The 27,215-nt window shown below is 32.1% G+C and overlaps 1 protein-coding gene across 1 annotated transcript in view; it reads right to left on the bottom strand.

The window, feature by feature from the left end:
* Positions 1–25,278, bottom strand: part of LOC126776092 (nephrin-like) — a 113,576-nt gene extending 88,298 nt beyond the window's left edge. The window contains exons 1-2 of the mRNA XM_050498376.1: positions 25,115–25,278; positions 3,930–4,438 (exon numbers count right to left, since the gene is read on the bottom strand). Of these exons, the coding sequence (XP_050354333.1) occupies positions 3,930–4,017 (88 nt within the window). The 5' untranslated portion in view covers positions 4,018–4,438; positions 25,115–25,278. The remainder of the gene's footprint in view (positions 1–3,929; positions 4,439–25,114) is intronic.
* Between the last annotated feature and the right edge of the window lie 1,937 nt (positions 25,279–27,215).

Below are 27,215 nucleotides of genomic sequence, written 5' to 3'. Positions count from 1 at the left end.
ATTTGGCAAGTAGCCAACAAAAAGGGACAAAACGTGACAATGACTGCTCCGAGTTGTATTGAATTGATCGATAATGTATAAAAATATTTATTTCTTAACTGCCTCTTTTGTATATGTACTGGTGGTAGAGCTTTGTGCTACTGGCGGTAGAGCTTTGTGCAAGCTCGTCTGGGTAGGTACCACCCACTCATCAGATATTCTACCGCAAAACAGCAGTACTTATTATTGTTGTGTTCCGGTTCGAAGGGTGAGTGAGCCAGTGTAATTAATAGGAATAATAATAACAAGGAACATAAAATCTTAGTTCCCAAGGTTGGTGGCGCATTGGCTATGTAAGCGATGGTTGACATTTCTTACAATGCCAATGTCTAAGTGCGTTTGGTGACCACTTACCATCAGGTGGCCCATATGCTCGTCCGCCTTCCTATTCTATAAAAAAAAAAAAATAGTAACTGGTCTGTACAGCTGAAAGTCATGAAAGATCGAGATTAGTTCTTAGGCAGATAGATAAATTCTCAGAAGTTGCCTAAAGTTAGAGTTGATAGTGTTACATTCCTGTGTGATTGAAAGCAATTTAAACCATTAGTTCTGCGTGTGATCTCTTTTATCGTGTTGGATTGTCCATCTATTGAAGTTTGATAATTAGAGCATGATATTCCTGTGTTTGCGCACTTGTGCGTTATTATATTAACTCTCGCATAGCAACTCCAGTACACAACTATTGTCTATTTTTTGTCAGGAATTAATAAAAGATTTATTATTTTGTTATTGTTTGTTTAGTAGTATTGTTGATGTGGATTATGATAATGAATATAAAATATATTATGTATGACTTTTTACTACTGACTCTTGAAGGCGGTTAATGGTTACGTAATAAAGAGGTTTTACAAGATTCATCTTAAATATGTACAAGACTAAAACGACCTAACTTCGCTATTTAAGAAAAACCTCATAGAAGTTACAAAATAGTATACTTCATGGAATTTTGCATACACATTGGCAAGATTACAAAAATGATCATAAAGTTCCTAACACCTTCTCTCACACTCGGTAAAGTTTGTAGGCAGAAACAAATTACTTATAAGATTCAAAGTTACATAGTTTATATGAACTCGCTTTTTGGCATAAATTTATCTCTAAGTTTTTAGTGCATTTTTAATGTAAACAATCGAAAAATAATTACAATACAGAAGATAAATTTAAATGTAAGGTTACTACCGATTCGGAATGCAGATAATATCTATAAGAACTCTTTTTCGGCCATAAAATTTAATAAAAGATGGAACATAGCATAGACTATTCTTAAGATTTTCTTTTTCTTTTTCTTTTTTACTTGTATTTGTCTTTTTTTCCTTGTGAGTGTGCAATAAAGTTATTTAATAATACTTAATACATTATCCTTCATGACAGCCAATGTTTATGATTATTTGAAATTAACCGCCAGTATCATAAATGCTGGTCAAAGTCATATTAAGTAATTTGGTTTTAATCTTAATTTTCATTGGTCAGTGGTTAGTGACGTAATTATTTGACCTGATGAATGAGCTAGCAATCAGCGCTTAAAAGATAACAAATTAAAAAATTAATAAATTTGAAAAATGCCTGGAGAAAATCCTCTTTTTAACTATGTTACCATAATAATGCCTCGTTGGTCTAGTGGCTTGATGTAAGGCCGCAGACCCGGAGGTCCTGGATTAAATTCTGGGAATTGGTCCGACCTGGGGGTCGGGCCAATAAAAAGTTATTGGGTTTTTCAGTCAGAAAATTCTCAATAGCAGCTCGGAGTCTGAAAGTTGGAAGTGTGTTCAATCCCGTGCCTCGGAAAGCACGTAAAGCCGTTGCTCCTGGGCCTAAACTCTTTTAGGATTGTTGGATTGCCGTCCCATTGGATTATGAGAGTTAGGGAATAGAGAGCGCACCTGTGTTTGTGCACATACTTGTTGGCTAATCTCTCTTGAGAGTGGCCGCCGTGGCCTAAATCGGTCTGGAGGACATTATTATTATCATTATCATAATAATATCTCAATAATAGTGTTCTTGTAAAATAACACGTTACGGAGAAACCCGAATGGGTTGTTGGGAACAACAATAATTAAGGGATATATCCCTATATACATAGTTAGGCCTTAGATACTTGATTTAGTCACTTTATGTATCTTACGTTAATTTTTTAAAGGGTAAAACTTAATCACAATTCGAAAATTTTATAAGAAGCTTAAACGATATTTTTACAGGATACTTTTTTTAAACACCAAGGTAGCATATGAAGTAATGGTGATTATTTACCATCAGATGATTACAATTTTCCAGTCTGCCTATATATTTAAATAAAAATAAAACCTTCGTTTAGATACATAACAGGTATTTTATTTCGTGTAGTTTTTAATATTCTTAAACGCCTTATATATAATAATATATAAATAAGATAAATGTAACGACATTTCACAATTACGTCAGAATCGTGCTCAAAATTGACATACATATTACTGGAAAACTATGTAAACTATAATAAATATAAAATATGTAAGCAAATAAAGTCTTTGCCTAAAAATATAAACAGCTTGTCTCTGCCTTTTAACTTAACAATATGATAACAAAGAAATACTACTTTTAAAGTTTCTTTAGTTTTCAATTAGAACAAAGGCTAAGCAAATATGGTTATAAGGCTGCAGGTCCTGGATTCAATTTCCGTGTCGGTCAAAGCGTAGCGGATTGGAGTTTGGAAGTTAGCAGTGTTTATACTCCCGTGCGTTTAATCCAAAGACATTTCGGTCGAGTCAAATGCCGTACCATCGAATTATGAAAGTAAAGGAATAAACTGTGAACCAGTTTCCATAGACACTTGTGAACTTTAATATTAACTGCGCAGTAAACAGTAGCCGCCGTGAACGGAATCGGTCACCTAAATATTTTCAAATAAGGATTTATTACGAGCATTAAACTATTTAATTAAGAAATTAATAAAAAATATATAATAACCTAAAAATAAATATAAAAAAAAAAAATTATATAAAATAAACATAACATTGACTGTAGTTTCAGATATCCTCCAACTCATTATTAAGCCCCCCGTACATTATTGACAGAGCACGTGTGATAGTCGTTCGTGCGAGTATATCCAATTTGGCGATCCGCCAGCATAAGGGGGTCGAATGCGACACTGCTCCCACTGATACTGAATTAAACGGCACTATATTGAAATATGGTTGTGAAGTAAATAATTTAGGACTTACATTTTTATGTAATTATCACTATTTATTTCAATAAAACATATTTATTATTGGTACATTAATGATTTCAAATAATATATGGCATAAAAATTTCTATAACTGTTTTTTAGATTTTGTATGACACGCACAATATGCATGGATTATAGATTTATCTAAATCTTTTTGTTTCCATATTGACTGTGCTGGAAAAAAATCTATGACAGATAAGCAATCCTCTGTTTTTTTTCTATCTATCCTATTTGTGGCATAAACTAATAACTGTGGTTCCCAACCGGTATATACTTCTGATTAATTTCTTATGAGAATTTATACCACAAATTTAATTATTATTATTTTTTCAATTATAAGACAACAAAATAGGTTGAAAAAAGAATTATATAATTTTTTATTTCTATTTTTGGGAATCAGCTTGAGTACTTTCTTCATTTATAATAGAAGGACCGATCGATATTTTACACGCTCTCATAAAAAACTGTTCTCTGTGAGTTCTATCATCATGTAGAGAACATAGATGTACGATACTCCCTTGGTTTGTTCAGCAACTGGTGACCTATGGAAGACATATAAATAGGAGGACGACAACGAAGACACGTACTGGGCCCAGTCTACGTAAGCTATTTGGAGCTGCTAAAAGTAGGTGCTTAGGCTCAATTTCCTATTGTACGTTACAACTCTTAAATAAAATATAGTTTAACTTACTCGCTTCCACGATCTCTTCACTCATTCTAATCTGGGTCTGCGTTACTAATAACATCACTAGCACATACAAATTCGTATCTTTCGACATTTTCACAAATTTTTGTCCTTTTCACTTCACTATGCCACACCACATATATTTCGTTTATTAAAGTACTCATTGATATTTTGCACACAAGCCTTTATGTTCAAATCTTTTAATATTGAACCTTGAATGTCTTCTTGAATACTTCGCCTTATTATTTATTCACATATTTCAATTACCCTCTTCGAATTATTTTTAACACTTAGTTAAGCAATTATCTTCTTCTAAAATATGTTTGTTTGTCATCTATCACGTCGTCTAATTTCGAATTTGATATCCTATAAAATTCGAACGTTCGCAGTTATTTCCTAATCCATCTCCAAAAATATAATTCTATTTTCGTTCATCAAAGTGTCATAATATTTGGACGTGATCCAAGATATTTTTTCGTCAGCCGGCGAAATTTTGCGCGACCGGAACTCGAAATCTGAAAAGAAATATTATTTTTGATAAAGTAAACATAAATTTCTGCGGGTGAATCTATCGCGAAATCACTTTTATAAATAAAACTCTTCCAATATATGTGAATCTATAAGCAAATGCGGTTCATTCGACTTCGCCAAATAAAGCCATGCTTAGAAAACAACTTCTACGAAAAAAACAATCTCTGATGTTTCAGAGGATCATCCTGTGTTTATTTTTAATTTAGATTTGCATGAATTTATTTTGTATATAATGAATAGAAAGAAAAAAAAATCTAATCTACTGTCGGTTTCTTCTGTAAAAAAACCCTCATATTAATCCAGTTTCGTTATTGTTTTTTTTTAGTCGAAAGCGCTCAGCTTTTACCAGCTTACTTTCCTTTCAAAATACAAATGAACTTTATTCGAGTATCTTGCAAGCACTTTTTAATCATCATTTAACAATTATTCAGTATCATCAATTATGTAAAATGATACATAATCATCATTATATATCGTTTTATATGCTTAAATACTATTTAAAGGAATACTTAGTACCAAGTTATACGTTCCAATGGTTTTTTTCATTAGGCATATATCTAAAAGCTTTGTTCTACATCAAAGGAGGCATACCACCTATTAATCATTTATTAGCACAAGGCACCCCTTAAAAAACTACTTAATAGTACGTATTGATGTTTTTCGAGTTGAATGTGGGCTGTGTAATTAGGTACAAGTCCATTAACTCTTATACATAATGTATAAATATAATTGTATCGTTCTTATTTTTGTCTTCAATGTGCTAGCATTTTTGAACAGTTGCACATCTCCATGGATGATTGCAACTTGAAAAAAAAAACAATTTCAAAATATTGTTTACTGAAGTGGGCTCTTAAAAACTTTTATTAATTTGTATAACTATCACTGGTACGGAATGCCTTCTAATGAAAGAAACAAAAACTCCTTATAACCAATTTACATAATATTATGTACGTAGACACTTATGTTAATTAAAAAAATTTAAAATATTATTCCTGTAAGAAAATCAATGAATACATGTTTAAAAATACAATAAGTTCTTTAGAGTAATATATAATAAGTTTCATAAGTTGAGTTATCCTATCTATCTTTAAACAATCGCTAATTTTATATCGACACCTGAGTATCTACATTCTATCATTATTCACGCTGAGGATTCAGAATGTTTCGACCACGAGTCACTTCCGTCGCTCTAATAATAATCCCCTCCGGAAATGACGTCCCCGTTGCCTTGAAAAATTTTAATCAATTCAATTACTCCCAGTTTGGGTAATTAAATGAAATGGCGTTTTTACTGTCACTGTAGGAAATGACTATTTTCATCCTTTATAAATATAATTGCTAGTTGGAGATAAATGTTTATTAGCTTTGATCAGGAATGTATTGAGTGAGACGTTCGAAAATTACCGCTAAATGTGAGTCTGACTCCTGTTTAGATAGTTGCGTATTGTTATCTATTGAATATAAAATAAAAATTAGAGCGTATCGTAACAATACTAACAGTAACAGCGTGTTAATGTCCCACTGCTGGGCTAAGGCTTCCTCTCCCTTTTGAGGAGAAGATTTGGAGCTTATTCCACCAAGCTGGTCCAATGCGGGTTGGTAGAATACACATAGGGCAGAATTTTAATGAAATCAGACACATGCAGGTTTCCTCACGATGTTTTCCTTCACCGTCAAGCACGAGATGAAAACAAATTTAATTATAAATACAATTTTTTTTTAAATTCATTTTGTTCATTCGATAATAATATATTGATTGTGTCACCTTATGCTATGTATCCCTTACATCACCAATGTGCCACCAACCTCAGTTGAAACCGAAAAACAACAATATTATGCATTGCAATTGCAATAGCACCTACTCAGGTGAGCTAGAACAAAGCTGGTAGGGCTTACCAAGTAAGATATTTTTAGAAAATAAATAGTATCTGAAAACAATTTTTTAAGTATCTTTTATTTTTATCTAATATAATTCAAAATTAAATCTATATAATTAAGTGAACGTAAAAAATATATAACCTATTTTATTATTATATAATATTAACATAATTATTTATTATTTGTTGTTAAGCAAAAAATATTTGAAATCATATTAAATTAATTGCATTAGTGTATAAGACAAAGTAAGAGAAAATTAATCAATACTTTTTTGAAATTAACAGTAAATTTCAAATAAAGGAACACGATTACGATTTGGGTAAATTATTGGAAAAGGGGTGAGTGAGCCAAAGTAATTCCAAGAGATTTAAGATACTCAGACTAATTCATTTGCGCTGTGACAATAAAGGGACCTGTATAATATCTGACTGCCGCGTTGGTCTAGTGGCTGCAGATCCCGAGGTTCCGGATACAAATCCCAGGTCTGGCCTATAATAAGTTATTGGGTTTAGAATTTTTGACTGAAAAGTCAAAAATTCTCAATAGCAGCCAAGAGTCTGGAAATTGAAATTGTGTACAGTCCCGTGCCGCAGAGAGCACGTAAAGCCATTGGTGCTGCCACAACAACTGTGCCTGCTGTACAAAACACAGGTACGGTCTTGCGATGAATATTGCTCGCACCTTTAGGATAACTCCACCAAGTACCTTCTGAAGGACTTGGATTGGTTGCAGTGACGTACAGTTCGCACTATTGGTGACGTAAAGGTCACAAACGCCGTCGAGCCTTTACAATTGCGTCGAGAGATAGCGGCGCTGAGCGCTTATACCGTCATCACCCTCTCCACCACCACTCTATGCTCACTTTTGTGTACTTAACGCGCATACTATATATGATGATATTTTTACCCTATGGCCCTTATGCATTTATTGGTTTTATTTAATTATTAATTATTTAGATAACCATCAATTTCGATGTTTCACATCAGGCGTCCCGTGGCGGCCATCTTTTTTTTACTAAGATCATAGTTGGATTTCCGTTACTTGCGTCAAACCAATTACTTTTATTTAATGGGGTGATGTCTGGTTTCGATAAACATTTATAAAAACCAGATAAAATTCAATTACAATTTGTCAAAGGGACGTCAGATCATGAGGGTGCACTGTATCCATTAATGACCGCTTATCTTCATCACTAGGTGTTAACGAAAGATTCCCATTAAAACTTTTAATTAAGTTACATTCAGCTGCCGTTTTTAAGAGGGTAATTTTTACTAATCATTCTACGAAATATATCATTTAAATGAATGTGTGCTGTAAAGATGTCGGACTATTATCATGATCGAAGATCAATTGTAATTAAAATTAATTTAAACAATGATAACAATTCATCATATATTTTTTAAGCTTAAATAGTTAAGCAAATTGGAAAGTACAACTAAAACTTAATTTCTATATTTGCATCTCTATCATTTAATTAGATAACCGCTGTAACAAAAAATTATACAAATAACGAACAACAATCGAAACGAACAACGAACAATCCAATAAATTAAGAATATATTCATAGTTATATTAATTATAGTTATATTTAACGTTAATTATTAACAGAGCAGGAATTTGTTGTACAAAAACAAACTCACAAAAAACAAAATGAAACGTTTAAGAAATTAATATCGAGGACTAAATATGTTACTACGATTCGAAGGATGTCGACTTTGTCATCAAGTTAAAAAAAGACTGCTCAAGTCCCAACGAAGCGCATCCATGCAAAGTTGTTGCAGCAGCTGGTAAAATGAAAACCATACAAAGAGCAAAGCGAGTCCCTGTTGAAATAAGTGAAACCATAAATTTGTCACTCATTATATTGCCTTTTGATGTGAACCCTTTGATCCGAGTGACGTTTCGTAAACTGAAGATGATTTGAATCGCTCGGTAGCACTCCACGCATTTTGGTTAAAGTTAAAAAATACTTATTCGAGTAGAAAAAAATAAAAAAAAAGCTAACAATGTTCGAAGCACAAGCTTCGAATGTGGATACTACCGAATGTGGCACAAGCTTCGAATGTGGATACTACCGCGAAGAATCGACAAGAAAACCAGTAGTAATTCTTTTTAATCAATAAATATTCAATTATATTTATGTTTGAATATCAACGAATACTAATTCGAAGCTTATTGTAATACTAATTATGGATACAATTTTTGTAAGCGATAATGACGTGTGAAGCGAGTGAGTGAGGAGTGAGTTCGGTTTTGTTCAATGCGTTACAAAAAGTGACATGATAGATCGCAGCACTTAAAATTAATGATGAAGATTAATATGTTATACCCATAACGTATTAATATATATAAATTTCTGCGCAATTAGCTTTTACTGCATTTAAACTCAAGTACTTGATTGAGATTCACTCATTTGAATCAATAAGTCATAAAGGCTCTTAATTATACCACTAAAGTATATTAATTTCTTACACGTCTGTAATAATATTATACTCGTATAAAATTAATTAAAAATACATATTAATTTAAAAATACAGTCATTTGTTTCCCATGTATATATATTTTTTATGAAATAAATAGGTCGACTGGCAAGTAGACACCACATACATGGTTAGCCACCACAGGCACCATAGACATAAAAATAATAATTTTTATTATTTCTTAACAAAAAGTTTACAAATTGACATATAACATTTAAATATCAACTAAATAATGTGAAAACTGGTGCTTGTAATAGATAAACAATGGCGATGTAAGAAATAATGACCATTCCGTACATCGCCAATGCGCCACCAACCTTGGGAATTAAGTCACTTGTGTCTGTAGTTATACTGGCTCGATCAGCCTTCAAATCGGAATATAATAATACAAAATTTGCTGTTTGGCGGTAGAATATCTGATGGTGGTACCTACCGAGACGAGCTTGCACAAAGCCCTCTACATAAGGTAAACATATATACAATTTTCTCATTACTCAATTGACTTTGGCTTATATCCTGAATAAGGTAAAAAAATATATTAATGTTTCTGTTCAGATATTCTCAGTAGCAACCCGAAAGTAACAAGTTGGAGGTGTTATACTCCCTTGCCTGAGCATGATAAACCGTGACGTTTGCGGCTGATCTCTCTCGGGCGTGTCGGATTGCCATCCCATGGGACTTTGAGAGTTGATGGTTTGCGCACGTATTTGTACATTATTAGTCTTTATTATTTATTTATTAGTCTCCCTTGAAAATAGCTGTCCTATAATTAGTTAAGAAAAAATAACTTTTTTCTTCGAAATCTTAGTCGAGGTATATTTTACATAAATAATATAATAATATTAAATATACATAAGTATATGCTATTAAAGTTTCATACTCATTTCTAACAACAGCTAACTAACTAACTTGTAACATAAATAATAAATAAAGCATACAATAATACAGATGGTATTGTGTAGTTTAGGAAAATGTTTATAATATGTTTACCAACCACAGCAAGGTCGGTGATATAAATCTTATATATTTACATTGCCTTGGATATATATAAATGATCTTGGACATCTATGATTTGAGTCGCGTTGTAGATTAATAAACACTTTTTACACCAAACAAGTGACTTAATTAATTAATGAACTCGTTGGTCTTTGTAGGAAAGATCATGAAGGAAGATTGTTCGTAGCTAATCAAAATTATTATGCTTTTACATTTATTTACTATTATTTTGTTAATTAAAAATGTAAATATAAAAGAATAACTGAATAACTGGCTGACATATCGCACAGCCCAAACAACAGGGTCTAGCTGCGTACGTGTTATTTTCACATAGTAGGTTTGCACTAAGGAAGATTTTTTGAAAATTGAACCCCAAAGGTAATCATAAAGGTAATGAAAATGTTTGTATTAAAATCCATCATTTTACATGATTAAATTTTAAAACAAATTAATATATTATACTAAAAGAAACATCACTTTTTCTTTGTTATTTAGCAATAACGAATTATGATGCAAGCGAAGCCGCGGGTAAAACGCGAAAATTTTATATTTAAAAAACTTAACATATTGGCTCATTTGATGTATCATTAAAAAAAATCAAAACAAAAATAAACCATGAAACAAAACAAGCCACGAATCAACTATGGCATCGAGGGGCGTTATTTCCAGTGTATTTACGTTCTATTTCCTTTTTCCTCGATCTATTAAGTACATTCCTGGAATCTTGGTGGGATGCTTTATTTAAATATACTTTGCCTTCTCGGCGCCTGCGCAATTAGGATCACCAAAGATGACAGTGTCAAATGGAATGTCAGTTGGTGTCACCGTGGTGAATGAATGTTTGAAGAACGCACATGATATACTCATTTATTATTATATCTTTGCGTTTATATATGAATTGAAATAAATATAATTATAGAGGTAAAAGTAAGTTATATAAGTCTATCTACTTATCAAATGAAATCAATATTTTTTGTAGAATTAATATCATAGAAAACTTTAATCATTTTAATAATATCCTGGGACATTATTCACACACGCGGCCACCTGATCCCAAATTAAGCAGAGCTTGTACTATGGAAACCAGACAACTGATTTACTACATACACTACTTTTCTTCTGTAAATACATACTTATATAGACTCAGGACACCCAGACTCAGGACAAACAGATATGTTCATGCATATAAATATCTTGTCTCGTTGGGAATCGAACCTACAACCTTCGGCGTGAAAGGCAAGTATCTAACAACCACGCCAACCGGCCCGTTTTATTCTCAAATTTTGTATTAAGATAAGGCTTTGCTTTTTAGTTTATGTATATAGGTTGTAACTCCTTAAAAAACTCATATTTTCACGAAAAAAAAGTAATTTTAAAACAAATTATGAGGACCGAGAGAGCTCGACCCAGGTACTAATATTAATAATTATATACGAGTAAGTAGCTTTACTTCGCAGTTTGACTCTATTTAAATTTAAACATAAGAAAATAATCAGTTGTTATTGCATTTACATAATATATATATATTTTGCACTAATAGTAGATATAGGATTCAATTTAAACGCACTTTGTAATGTTATATCTCTGCAATAAATACTTGTTGTTAACGGATACACCCCCGGACGGCCGAAAGCCGACAGTTTTACCGCATGACGTATGCCATCCATCACAATTGATGCACTTGCATACCGAGGTCGTTTTGATAAATAAACACTACTACATCTAAGTACAATTATTTCAGTACGTTCCTTAGATCAGTCGGTTTTAATTTCATATACCCACTATTTTATTGCAACAAATCATGTTTGTTGTGGTAGATTATATTATTAACCGACATAAATAAAGAAGAAGGTGAATTCAACAAAAAGGCGCGTGTGTGTGACATTAATTAGTTGTCAAAACGAAATATTGTTAATATTTGAAAAAAAAGCCGAGATGGCCCAGTAGCTCAACGCTGCAGCCGTGTTTTCATATGCATAATATACATCGAGACAAATCCTACATATTTTGGGTTAAATTGTGACACTTGGAATGATGGGAGTGGAATATTCACCTTTAAACCTACCCCTCATGAGGAAAGGAAGTATTTTTTTTTTTTATAGTATAGGAAGGTGGACGAGCATATGGGCCACCTGATGGTAAGTGGTCACCAAACGCCCTTAGACATTGGCATTGTAAGAAATGTCAACCATCGCTTATAGCCAATGCGCCACCAACCTTGGGAACTAAGATTTTATGTCCCTTGTGCCTGTAATTACACTGGCTCACTCACCCTTCAAACCGGAACACAACAATATCAAGTATTGCTGTTTTGCGGTAGAATATCTGATGAGTGGGTGGTACCTACCCAGACGGGCTTGCACAAAGCCCTACCACCAGTAAATTATGCACGTCTTTTAAATTTGTATTGAGTTGTTTCCTGCCCATAAGTTGCCTGGATAAGGTGTTAAGTACATTATGTCCTACTCTTTATACCTGAACATCTGTATGCAAAATTTCATGATGGTTGAGGAGTTGAGACGTGAAAATACAACAAACAAACAATCTCGCTTTTATAATATTAGTATGGATAACACAATCAGTACAACGCTAAGCGATCCTTCCGCCCGTATTCAATGCTCACGACACGATCCAAGTTCATGTTTAGCTTGCACTCTTTGAAAAATATTGAGAATAAATGTTATATCGTCCTCATTGCTAAATAGGAGAGTAATAGATGGTACACTTTTAATAAAAATTATATTTACTTTTCAATATGAAAAATATTATTATATATTTTTAAATTACCGTTATAATCTATGAACTATGTCAAGTATTTTTCTTACAAAGAAGAACATTTTTAAAAATATTCTATAAATAATTTAAAGGCATTTATAGTTTTGCCAACGTTCACCAGAACGGTTCTTAGATTGTCAATTGTATGTCCTACAGCGTTGATATATTAATGATAATGATGATGTATTTCCGATTTCGGTCGAGGTATATTTACTTAGAGCATATTATACACAGAAGTGTGCGCAAACACAAGTGCACATTCTATTTTCTCAGTCTAATAATCTGATAGGAGGACAAATTCTACATGACCCGAAAGAGTTCAAGCATTCGACTAACGTCTTTGACCGCTTACCAAGGCACGAGAGTGTAAACACTGACACATGCTTAGGATGAACATCTAAAGGATGCAAGGAATGGTTAATATTTCTAACAGCACTTATGTCTATGGGCAGTGGTGACCATTTACCATCAGAAGGCCACCAATTTTATAAAAACAAAAACTTCTAATATGAATACAATTGCTATACTATGAGGTTTTTTTTCATTAAGCCTTTGCTATTTACAATTGTAAATTGCAAAAAATATCACAGAATTTTAAAACACTGATTTAAATATAGGCCAGTTTGCTTGTATAAATAGGATGTGAAATATAACATGACCTACAATTATTCAGAGTGAAAATACAATAAGAGGGTCAAGCTAGAATGGTTATTCAAATTGCAAACTTCACGTTTGAATAATAGTATTTAAATTTAGTTAACCACACAAAACGTCAAGTGTAACCATAGGTATCGTTGTAATTATCTATACCGACTAACATTATAATGGATCGGCAAGTCGGCATATTTAGACCGACAATCGTTGTATGATTTACATTAGAAAAGAATTCTTTCAATCTTATTCATTTGTATATCCATACAATTTAGTTAGTCTAGTTTTTGAATATTTTTCTTTTCGATAAAATTGGGGATACTACGTGTGGAACGAAATAAAATTGAAGTGTAGTTAATATTTTTCATTATATAAAACAAACATAAGATTTTGACTGCAAAACTTTTAGGTTTCATCCCTTGATGTACTTAAAACATAAATGACAACTTGTTCTGATCGATTGATGTCAAAAAGAAAGGATGTACAGCTAACTCGGACAGCTCTATATTTTAAAGCGAAGGTCATGTCCATAAATCTATATATATTAAATTCAAGCTGTTCATTAATTTAGTCAATAGTCAGTCTGTCCACGTTATTATCGATATAAATATGTCCTAACCTATAGCCTTAACCAATAATCTTGTCAGCGCGATTCAGAATTGTCAATAAAATATATTTGCGACATCTATCAGTAAAAATTAAATTAAATGATATCAGTGTTAAAAATAAGTGATACAAATTATAACCATGTAAATATAGTTTCAGCTCATTTTGTAAAATCGCTTACATAACGTTTTCTTTTTCTAAAATAGATGCTTGATAAGAGGCGCTCGACGCCAAGATGGCTCAGATAATACAAAACGTGGATCCGATCTCAACCTAAGATTACTGGTTCAGATGATTTTGTATTTATAATATATCCAGTGATTGCCGAACTTCAGAAACTCGTGAACGTGTCGAATTAAATTCTGTCATTTATATAATGCGCTACTAATCTACAAGAGAGCAATCCCAAAACCTAATACTTAGCAGAAGAAAACCCAAACGTGGGACAATTACAGCAGTTAGTGCATGAGGTGTTCTCATAAATCTATTATTATTATAATCACACAATTTTATACTTGTTTACCCTTTAATTAAAGAACTCCATTAATCTAAACTAGAAATGTGTTTATTTCGATACTAATATTGTGTAGGTGTTCAAGTTAAGATGAAAGATAGTGTATGATAAACATTTATTTACAAACTACCATTTATTTTATGTTTATATAATAAGTCGACACTTGGAGAATCTTGTTAAGCTTCAGCTCGGTGTACTATTTATGTAACACACTTGCGTGACAAAGCGAAGCGAACACGAGCCTTGTAAACAAGTATTATGAAATTGGAAAAAATATTTTTAGTTAAAGGTAGTTTGACGGGCACATGGGCCACCTGATGTTGAGTAATCACCACCGCCCATAGATATTGGCGATGTAAGAAATATTAAACATTACTTACATTGCCAATGCGCCAGCAACCTTGGGAACGAAAACGTTATGTCCCTTGTGTCTGTAGTTACACTGGCTCACTCACCCTTCAAACCGGAACACAACAATTCAAAGTATTGCTATTTAGCGTTAGAATATCTGATAAGTGAGTGGTACCGACCCAGACGAGCTTGCACAAAACCCTACTACCTAGCACATTCTCATTACCTAACCCTGGCTGGTTCTTATACTACCGCTCTTTAAAAACCCTTAAAGCTGTTAGTTCTTATAATCTCTCTTCAATCGTATCGTATGACGTTTTATTAAACTATGAGATTAAAAAGGGAATAAAAGGTGCACATATGTTTGCGCAAAGACTAATTGTACACTATTATTTCTCCTGAGCCAATGGTTTGATCTTTAAAATAATTGGCAGCTGTGGCTAAAATTCGGTTAGGAGGAAATTTAAGAAGCGACAAGCAATTTAACTACACCAGCATGAGAATTATTTTAATCGAACATGTGTCGTAATAGCCATACAAATTATTTTACGTCGTAATAGATCCACTTTGCTTATTTAAGCAGAAATATGATCTCCTCAAATTATTTATGACATATAATTCTATTTACAATATTTATTTTTACACGTCGAGATATAGTCTCTTGGTTATGAATGCAGCCAAGTTTGATTTTCATATTTTAGGTTGAAGTACTAGAAATTATAGTAAGTAAATAGTAACAGCCTGTGAATGTCCCACTGTTGGGCTAAGGCCCCCCTCCTTCTTGAGGAGAAGGTTTGGAGCTTATTCCACCACGCTGCTCCAATGCGGGTTGGTAGAATACACATGTGGCATAATTTCAATGAAATTAGACACATGCAGGTTTCCTCACGATGTTTTCCTTTACCGTCAAGCACGAAATGAATTATAATCCCAAATTAATCACATGAATATTCAGTGGTGCTTGACCGGGTTTTGACCCACGATCATCGGTTAAGATTCACGTGTTCTAACCACTAGGCCATCTCGGCTTATTAGAAATTATAGACAGAAGAATACCTTTTATTATTCCGAGATTTAAATCCAGGACATCGGACATCTGCAGCCTTAGATGCTAGCCACTAGACCAACACGACATTTAACACACATACATAGATAACACGCACAAAAACAAATCCTCTTAAATACAAAATCTATTTTAGAATATTTTTTCTTCAAAATTTGAAATAGGAAGTTAAACGTCACAGGTACAGAAGTTTCATCAAAACTCAATACATGTAACATGAGCCTAAGCCAAACTCCGTCACACGTGATTTGCATTCAAATAGGCTAGTTTTCGTATAAATTACCAACCTACCTATACTAGACAACTCCCCTCGTAGTGAACCTACGTACCTAAATTTGAAACTTCCTCTGTCCAAACGATTTGCAACTGTGTTACTTTGATAGGCCATTGAGCGAAGTACTGAAGTGATTAAATTGCAGTGTTACATCTATATGATTAAAATTGTAACTAATTGTGTCTGTGTATTGAACATTCTTTTTTAATCATAACTTTTAGGATCTCCTTCTTAAAAAAATAAAATAAACTATAATATATATAACTTTGTTGTGACAATTGTCCGTTTGTCGTGGTTTTTTGAAACCCATATGCAAATTTTCACGGTGCTATCCCAAATAGTTTAGGTTATGCGTTGATACGTCAGTCAGTCAGTTATCCATTTAGATATATAGATTATAGCTTCATAATTTTGAATGCTCAGTAGTAAGCTTTTGGACTCTACTACCACTTACCATCAGGTGGAGTAGAGTCATTTGCCATCCCGGACATATAAAAAAAAAAAGCTAATAAATAATAGAGTTAATCCCACCCATAGAAAGAGTCGCGGGAAGCCGTTGAATGCGGGCAGCGCAAGACCGGCCAAAATGGAAATCCATGGGGGAGACCTTGGTCCAGGATGTCTTTCGGCTGAGAGAGATGAGATGTTAATACCACTTAGTGTGCAAGATAATTTTTTTGTGCAATAAGTACAATGAAATAAATGACTATTTCAAAAACTAGCGTATAATTTTATGTTTAATATTAAAATTGCTCGATTTCTTATCAGTAATAACACGTGGCTGTCTTTACTGAACGAATACCAAATCGAGTGTGAGTAATCTGACATTTAGAATAGATCTCTGTTTTGTTTCCTCGGGACATCCTCGCTAATGGAATGTCGGAATTAACTTTAAGGCGAGCAACCACTGATGCGATTCATTTTAAATTAAAAATAAATAAACCGTACATGATCATTATCGAATCAAATTTAAAATATCCTGTGTCTTAAAATACTTTAAATCTTAATGTCTACTAAATTTCTACTCTGGTCTACTTTCACTACTGCATTACAAATTAAATTAAATCAACCATGAGGTAATAAAATGTAATCATAACAAATTGCTATTGGCGGACGTTTTGAGCGAATTTATACTTACCGCTTTTTCGAATCGCTGATGATTCAAAGTTTCAGATTACTATTTGGCTTTTATCTGAACGATCATTGGTCATCTATCACGTCATCAGCTGCCACCAACTAATGGCATCAGAGTTTCAGAAAGTAAAGATTAATTTCAGATTGCATTCTCACAGGCAATAAAATGTGTATAATAAAAGAATCCTTACTAATTTTATAAATGCGAAACTTATTTTGTTTGTTTTTTTGTTACGATTCCAAATCTTAACTACTTCGTTTATCATTAAAATTTGTATACATGTTGTCTGTGGTACAGAAAAGAACATAGGTTACCTAATATCTCCCAAACCCCTCAGACGCGGGAAGCCGTGGGCGGAAACTAGAAATTAATAAAATGAAAGGTTTTTAATACACACAGAACCTAAAAATATACGCTTATCTCATTCATTTAATATTTGACTGCGTTTTAAAGCTTCATTTGATAAAATATTCTATAAGAAAATTTAATATATTTTATAAAAGATTACGTAATCGTTCATTCGTTACATTAGACACATCGCTTACGGCTATTTTCTTTTAGAAATAAATGTAATGAATTAAAAAACATATAACAGCCTATAAATGCCTCGCAGCTGGTACCACTCCTCTGCCTTTTGAGGAGAGGGTTAGCAGCTGTAGACTAAGCTAATTGAATGCGGGTTGTGGGATACTCATGTGGCAGATTGACTACAATACAGGTTTCTCGCCACTAGGCTATCTCGGCTTTTATATACATACATGAATATAGACATAGACAGACATATATAATATGCTTACTAGTATATGTCTTCGGAAACAGAAATGTATTTTTTTTAAGAATAAGAAATAATCTCAAACTTCAATAAGCTGTGTACTTGTTTTACTCATTTGATTAGTTATTTTGCAGTAGAATAACCAATGAGTGAGTGCTGCGTACATATAAAATCCGTAGAACGGACAGGCCTTTAACGTCCAACTAATAATATAAATATATTCAATAGAACATTATTATTTATTATTGCTTATTAACTTAGATTGATTTTTCTTTAGGTATTATACCTAAATCAGTTACCTTTGGGTTCAGCGCCAATTATGTCAAGTATTTGTATTCATGTGTAAATAGATTTGACTTGCCTCGCTTTAGATAAAATTTATAAATAACTGATTATATACTATATATGTTTGAAAACATATTTTATTTTGGTGTTAATATTCACCATATATATCACCATTTTTTTTAAGTTACAAAGTATCTCGATCAAAAAAAACATAATATATATGTTATATCCACCTCACTGATTCCCATTAAAAACATACTTTTGTATTTGTTATATTATGAGTACTTAATATTTTCCTTGTGTTGCCATCAATCTAAACATTTATTTTTATTATATGCAATATCTTAGTGGATTGTAATTTACATGACTAGTTTTCACGCGTTGGGGGATCCTCGGTGTAGGTTTTAGTTATTATTATTCTTATCATGCGGCTAATAAAAATTTTAAATTTAGAATGTTTTTGTAAAACTTAAGATGTTGCCATATTTTATAATAAAAAACTGCAAGATCTAATAATGATGTCAAGAAAAGACAAGAGCGAATTCGTGAAATTTTTTCAAGTGATTCAAATGTTAAGCTTTTTCTTAATACAAATGATGACTATGTAAGTGGTAATAGGAGGGGTAAATAAGAATACTAGTCTAGTAATTCCTTAAAAAAGGGCATTGCTATTAATCTTAAAAAAAAGTTCGTTATTATATATATAATTGAATTTGTGAAGTAAATAGAAACCTAATTGATGTTACATTAATCATAGTTTTATCTCGCCCGTTTCTTCCTTCTGTGGTCACTATATTAATATTAACTGTCACATGAATCCTTATTGACCGCTCGTTTCCTTTTCTAAGTGTCAAATATATAAATAGAAATGAATGGAAATCAATTTGTCCGTCAATCAAGGAGAAAATAGATTCTTATTAATTCATTGGTACAGGAAATTTATATGAACTGTTATTAATTTTTGTTAATATGTTATTTTTTTTAAGATATGATTAAATAATTTAAAAGAAAATTAAAAAATGTACTTGAAGAAATTTGCTAAGACATAATTTTAATTGTATTTTATGTCTATCTTATAAAGCAGTACCCGAGGTCCCAAGTTCACATCCAGATCGGGTCAGTAGCAGTCCGAAGGTTGATTGATGAAGATTGTTGTGGTTATACAGTCTTTCAGTTTGTGTAATAGCTCATAAAGCCATTGATTCTACACCTAAGATATCTCGGGCCATATTGGATTGGCATCCCATCGGATCTTGTGAGCGAGGGAACAAAAGATACACTTGTAAACTTAAAATATCTCTAAAGAGTTTACAAGTCACCATTAGGAATGGTGGCCGCCGTTCACTTGTCTTCTTCTAATTGATTTTAAAAAATACAAATTACAATATACCATTCAATGAGTATATTCTCAAAAACTTTCCAATAATGAATTATTCGATAAATGTCTATAAACAAATTTCAAAATATCGATGACATTTAGAATATAAGACTCATATATCAGCAATAAAAAAACTGACATAAGACGTTTTAAGATTTACACCATGAGATGATAAGTGGTCACCTCTCCTTAAATATTGGCCTTGCTAATGTTCTGCCAACACATGACTTATGTTGTTATATCCCTTATTCCTGCAAGCGAGTTTTAGAAACGGATTATCTATGACCGATCACATACACGCATTAACATTACTTATCGAGGTACACCAAAAACAGCATGGACCTTTTTCATCGCCTTTACATCATTTATAATTTATTATAGGTTTGTTCAAGATTAGAATAAATGCATGCGTTCATGGACTAAATAACTAAGGAAATGCTTATATATAATATCACACTTAATTCTTATAGATAAGTATACACAGTCGAGCAAAGATCTTTTTTTTTGTTACGACGAAGTTTTGGTTTGGAAACACATGTGACAATATCAACACATAAAAACAGTGCTTGCCCAGCCTTCAACCCACGATCTTCAGCTAAATAACATGGTTTCATATCATTCATTCACATCAGTTACTTGATGTAATAAAATGTGCTATAAAGTAAAAAAAAAAATCATAAAAAGTACAAAGTTTTTGCAACTTGTATATCATAAATTTTTATACCTGTATAATGTAATTTAATGATAGCTGATAATAATTTTTAATTCAATTAAATAAATACGCGGTAGCATAACCAAGCGTTAAAGTTGCTATAGAATAATTTAACTTCGAACTATGTCACAGCTTACAGATGATGCAAAGTAATCCCTATACATACACATTACTGGCTGAAACTTTTAAAAGTTTCACATATTAGAGTCAGTAATTTTAAAGTTTGAGCTAATCCGTAAACAGAATACATCGAACTCGGTCTAGTTTAAGTCATGATGATACTAACTTTGTCTTTTTCACACTTAATGTAAAAGTTTCGAAATGCTTCCACTGTTGGCAAAAGGCTCTAAGGTATTATGCTGTGGATTGACGGTTACATACTTCTTTTGAGTTTATACTATGTATAGTGACTCAATTATGAAATCTGCAGAACGAATGTAACTGACACTGCTCACAGAGCTATGCTGAAGTAAACTCAAATGGAAATCACGACTTTGGCGCAAGGACGCCTGTAGATCAGGTAGACTGACGACGACGATTTGTTGAATTCATATAGGACTGGTTGATGAGAAGCAAATTAGGGAAGATTTGTATCTACTTGGACCTAATAGATGGATAGAAAGTAACCAACACTCAGCATGTGAGTTTTTAACAAAGCGTAATTTATTTCGTTTATATAAATTGGTACTTCGATATCTGACAGCTTCTATGATATGACATGGATCTTAAATGAAGATCGTGGGCTTAAAATCTGACAAGACAATTTATTTATTTGGGAAACATACAGCATAATATAACACATAAACATTTGATAACAAATTAAGTCTCACATAAGCCAACAAAGTTTCCACATTCACATTGAAACATGGAGTGAACCGAACGAGAACAAGTTATTTAGCAAGTATTGAAGTATATAAAATAAAGAATTAACAAGTAATTTAAAAAGCAGAACAACAAAAAAAAAACGATAAGAATATTAATGACAAATACAGTTTTTTAAGGCTTCTAACAAGCACTACTATGTGTTTAAATAATGTTTATAATTATCGACGATCAAAGAAATCATGATGAAAATAAACGTATAATCTCCAAATAATAACAAAAGAAGGGGCAGCCAGCAATTATATATTTCGGGCTATTTCTGTTATCCATAAACCGTGATGTAAAGGAAATAAAATAATACTGAAGAAATAATCTTAATCTAAAAGTCCCTTTCAAAACGAATGTGATGAGTGAGGTCCGGAATTTCACGCTTGTACAAACATCAATATGGACTGTAAAAATATTTGCTATGATCCGAATGAAAGCCGTGACTGTGTCAACGACAGTAGTTAGTTGACCACGACGAATTCTATTTTTTTTTAAATTATATTTGGTTATTCACTGCTGGGCTAAAGGCCTCCTCTCACTCTTTTGAGAAGGTTTGGAGCTTATTCCACCATGCTGTTCCAGTGCGGTTTGGTTGAATACACATGGGGCAGAATTTCAGTAAAATTAGACACATGCAAGTTTCCTCACGATGTTTTCCTTCACCGTAAAGCACGAAATGAATTATAATCACAAATTAAGCATATGAAAATTCAGTGGTGCTTGCCCGGGTTTGAACCCACAATCATCGGTTAAGATTCACGCGTTCTCACCACTGGGCTATCTCGGCTTTGATCCCGTTTAATGGTATGTAAATAGAGCTGAAAAATGCATATTTATTTTCTGAAATTACATTTAATTTTTGGCAATAGTTAATTAAGACTTTGTCAACACTATACTGGAGACAGAAGAGGTAGTTTATTTCAACTCAATGGCTACTCTATAATAATTAAGACAAATTTTTGCCATTATTTTTACAACCATTTTTATGATTAGTATTTCTTTATATTAAGCTTCTTTGGGTGCGATGAGAGGAATTCAAGGTCGAAATTGACAGAAAAGTTTCCTCAAAAAGCTTTCACTTCACTTTTTATTTATTTATTTTAATAAGTTTATTTTTTTTATTGGAAATATAATAAATTATAAAATAACAATTAATAAAAACAAATCATGATTCAGTTATGGAGAGGAAAAAGGACTAAACATACATAATATAAATATTTTTTTTACCTCTTTTTGTAATCATAAATTGCTAAGACTAACAATAGTTAACCTGTGTGCCGCCTAACTGGTGTTGAGTGGTCACGTAAACTTGTAAATTGTAAAATTGGAATAGTGCCATCAATCCACTAAATCTGACCCACAGTCCCCAAATTTAAAAAGTCTCAGATATTTTTGCGTTCAATCTATTTCTTAATTTAAAAAAAAATGTGCGCAATAGTTTGATTGAGAAACAACAGTCATGTTTATAGTTTTAAAAACAAAATGAATATAACAAGCTTAGATAGTAACAATTCAATGTACGATCATAAAAGCGCAGTATATCATGTGAAATGACAGGCTGTGACTGTCTCTTGATAAAATATGATATATTGGTGATGCTCTCCTATTCTGCTATAAACTATACAAACTGGCTTACATACTTCGTTAAGTTGGAAGTTCAATTTAGAGATATTTAACAATAAAAGGCAACCGCCCTTAAATATATGACTACAGGCCAAAGAACTCTTCTATTAACCCATATAATTTATACGTGTTTCTTATGTGCGATGATTTTAATATTTTATATAATAATTTTATATATTAAGGACCTTAAAATAGCTCATTAGTAATTTCTAGTAGTACATTTAGGTTCTGAGTGTTTTCTTTTTCCATTGGGAAGTAAATAATGCTGCATTAGCGTTAAGCTATTTCACTTTAATTAGTAGATCAATATGTCTCAATTTTTTCAAGAAAATGAATGATTTCTCACTATGTCTTCTTACCGACGAATATGAGAATAAAAAATAAAACTGTCCACATGTGTCTGAATTTAAACGTGCAACCTTAGGGTCTACATATGCTTACACGTATATAACTTATTTGATCTCCATAGACTACGCATCCGTTTTGGTTAACTTAATTAGTTGAGAATTTGTTTTTTTTTTCTTTGTTTTGTTTGCTTAAATTATCTCATACGGATACATAACAATCACTACCATATTATAACTATATGGAGACAGATCGAAGTGAGCTTCGGATATAAATGGTATTCTTTGTGTAGAGGCTATAAGCTGTCGACGAGCTTCTATGAAATCGATCTAGTATTTTAAGGTCATATATCAATAAATAACAGATATTACAACTTGTGTTTTCAAATTCGTGTTGTTACTTATACCATACATTTAATGTTTTATATGCAAGGCTTTAAATTCATAATTTTTATTTTTTATATACTTTAGAATATTATTAGTCATGTTATAGAATATATAATTTAATAACTAGTAATTCTAGTAATATTGTAATATTAATACCACTTCAATTTTATTTTATTTTCTTTAATTATAATTTTAGATGCTTAGTGTCATTTTTGTCGTGGTTATGGCATCGTTTACCCTTAGACCTATTAATTTGTAATTATTACTGAATGTCATGTTGGTGATCCTAAAATAAATAAATGAATAACTTGAGCATTTCAAATCAATAATAAAGCTATTTTCTCTGTTCTCTTTTCCTATGGCTAGTGACGTCTTTTGTGTGATGTCCCATGCCGTGATGGTCCAGTGGTTAGAACACTGAATTTTCATGTGCTTAATTTATAATAATTTATCTCGTGCTCGAGTGCTAAGAAAAACATAGCGAGGCAACCTGCATATGACAGATAAAAATGCCACGTTTATCCACCAACCATTGGAGCAGTGTTGTGAACTAAGACCTAAACATTCTCCTCAAAAAGAAAAGGTTTTGGACCAGCAGTGGGATATTTGCTGGCATTAAATCCCGTATAGTGTACACTTTGAGAACGATTAGATTGAGTTGATCATTGGTCCTCGCACATTTTACATGAAAAATCTTTTTTTAATTTTTTATTATAATTATCTTCTTAAGAAATCAATGTATATGACAACATTGATGTTGTGAAATGGAAGCTATTTATTATACAATTGGTTTCTATATTTATAATTGATACTATTGAAAGCATTTGATTTTATATATAAATTAATTTACGAGGTTATTGTAGTAAAACTTTAATACCATACTAATATTGATTTAATAGCATAATGAACGAAATTTTTCATCGTTGAGCCCTAGATGTTTCGGTCAAATATAGTCGTCACAATAAGCATGTAATCATTATAACCAAATATATATAAAGAACTTTAAAAAAATATATTGCTAAAAATTTGAAATTCGAAACGCATTTCTGTAAACAAACTTCTGTGCAATAAAAATGCCATATTGATATTTTAAATAAAGAACCATTGGAAAAAAAAAACTGAAAAGAATGCATATGGTATATGGTATAAAATAAAATAGGATTTAACCGTCGATATATAGCAACTAATCGTATTTGCTTTTTAAGTTTTGCGATAATTTCTAAGTATTTAACTTTGATTTTGATTAGAATAATATCTTATAATAATCGTATGTAATCAGTTAAATTTTTCAATTTTAACTGGATATTTTATAAATAAATGACATGAATTAGTTATAGGCGGGAAATTTCGTGAAAGTCGACTAAATAGATAAAAATTTTATAAGTATTTTTATATAAGCAAGTCTCATCCAATGAAAACGCAGCAAAAAGTTATTATTACAGACAAAAATTACCGAGTGAAATGGCAAAATTTAACAATATTACCTACTAGGTATAAGATATAATTCAAAATTCGGTATAATTTTAGAAATCAATCAGACTTGAACCCAAAAAAAAACGTATTTACCAAAACATCAAATATCCAGTATTTTGGCTAAGTTAATCACAATTCACTACACGAAAAAATCCACCAGAGTAAAAAAAATACACCCATAGTTAAAAATACGACCACGTATAACTGTCACATTTCAAAATACGAAATCTGTCATTTCGGAACGAAACACGCGCGCGCGCCGCCTGCAAACAACCACGGGTGACTACGGACTTTACGATTATGATCCGAACGTTTACTATAAATAAATTGTTTAAACGCGTTTTCCTACTGCTACCGTGTGGGAAGACAATCCCCATATTATAGTTCACACACTGACAAACACGTTAAAAATTTTCAGCGTGTCGAATAGATCGAGTTAATCGTACGATTTATTTTATCGATATAAGACCTGTTTACATTAATCGTTTTCGATAATCTTTTATTTGACATCCGATATATTATTCGTTTCCGAACGATTGTAACTATGTACGGCAATATTTTTTACTTTTCAGTGTCACAAATCAATGTCAAACACAGACTAACGGATAAATATTTGCATCCTCAAATGAAATGTCCGCTACGATTTGTGACGCTCTTATCACGTTTACATAGGGTTTAGTTTTCATTGTTTATTTAGTGAGTTAATTTACGTTGACTAACGTGAAATGGTATTGATATGTTAATAATGGTTTCAAATCTGTTTGAAAATCTTGTCAGCGTTCGACGGGTAATTGTTAACGTTTAGAAGATTGCTCGTAAAGCTGTGAATAATTTCGGTTGTTGAATGTCACAATGGTTTAACGGCGTATTAGGTATACAATTCGGTTAGAACAAAGATCAGAAACATGATATATGCGTCTGGAAGCGATAGTATTTTATTGCTCCCACTAAAGTTAGAACGGCTTTTTCAATTTAAGCTGAGCGATTGAGGTGACATTTGTGTTATGTCGAATTATATAGGTATTGGCAAATTCAATTTAATTTTACGTTGGCTAACATGACATCTTATGACATTATTGCAACAATTGCGGTTATGTGTTTAAATAACAACTATATTTTGATTATACCGCTTTATTTATATATAAGGTCCTTTAGACCGATATCGGCCACGGCGGCCAATCTCAAAAGAAATTAGCCAACTGCGCAGGTGATATTATAGTGCACAAGTGTGTGCACTATAATATCAATACACTACAATACAACAACAATAAACACAGGAAAAAAAAAAACAAAAAACACAAGTGCACTTTCTATTCCTTAACTCTCATAATCCGATGGGACGGCAATCCGACACGACCGGAAAGAGTTCAGGCGCAAGACCGGGCTGCTACTGAGAATTTTCTGACTGAAAAATTTAATAACTTTTTATTAATCCGACCTGGGAATTGAACCTCCGGGCCTTATATCTAGCCACTAGACCAACGAGGCAGTCAATTTAAATTATATCTTCAATAAAGCAATTATTAATTATAACGAGTCCTTGCATTCGTATAATCCCAAGTGTAATTAAACATAATTATGTATTTATAGACATATATATAACGGATAAAGCGTTAAAACAAGCTGTAGTAACAAAATTAACGTAATTACAATAATAAAAATCAATTAAAAGATTAAGTAAGACAGATGTAATAAAAAAAACAATAATGAATGACGAAAAAATTAAACACGTCATTTGTTTAAGTGAAACTGTTTTGGGCGCGATGAATAAATTTCAAGGAGGAATTTGATTGCAAAGTCTATGTAACTTTTCCAGTGAAACATTTTTATTGATTATTTTCAATTTTCTTAATTTTTCTCTGTGTATATATTACATTTGTTTTATTATAATAATAATATCCTGGGACATTTTTCACACACGGCCATCTGATCCCAAATTAAGCTTGTATAAAGCTTGTGCTATGGAAACCAGACAACTGATATACTACATATACTACTTTTCTTTTTGTAAATACATACTTATATAGATAATTACACCCAGACTCAGGACAAACAGACATGTTAATGCACACAAATGTCTGTCCTGGGTGGAAATCGAACCCACAACCTTCGGCGTGAAAGGCATTATATAACATTTGTTTAAAATTACATTATGGTTTTTATGTTATTACTTTAATAAGAGCGTGAAACATTG

The sequence above is a fragment of the Nymphalis io genome, chromosome 19 (assembly GCF_905147045.1).
Source record: "Nymphalis io chromosome 19, ilAglIoxx1.1, whole genome shotgun sequence".
In the NCBI taxonomy this organism is placed as follows: domain Eukaryota; kingdom Metazoa; phylum Arthropoda; class Insecta; order Lepidoptera; family Nymphalidae; genus Nymphalis; species Nymphalis io.
The sequence above is the reverse complement of the archived record's forward strand: the minus strand, read 5'-3'. Positions and strand labels throughout refer to the sequence as shown.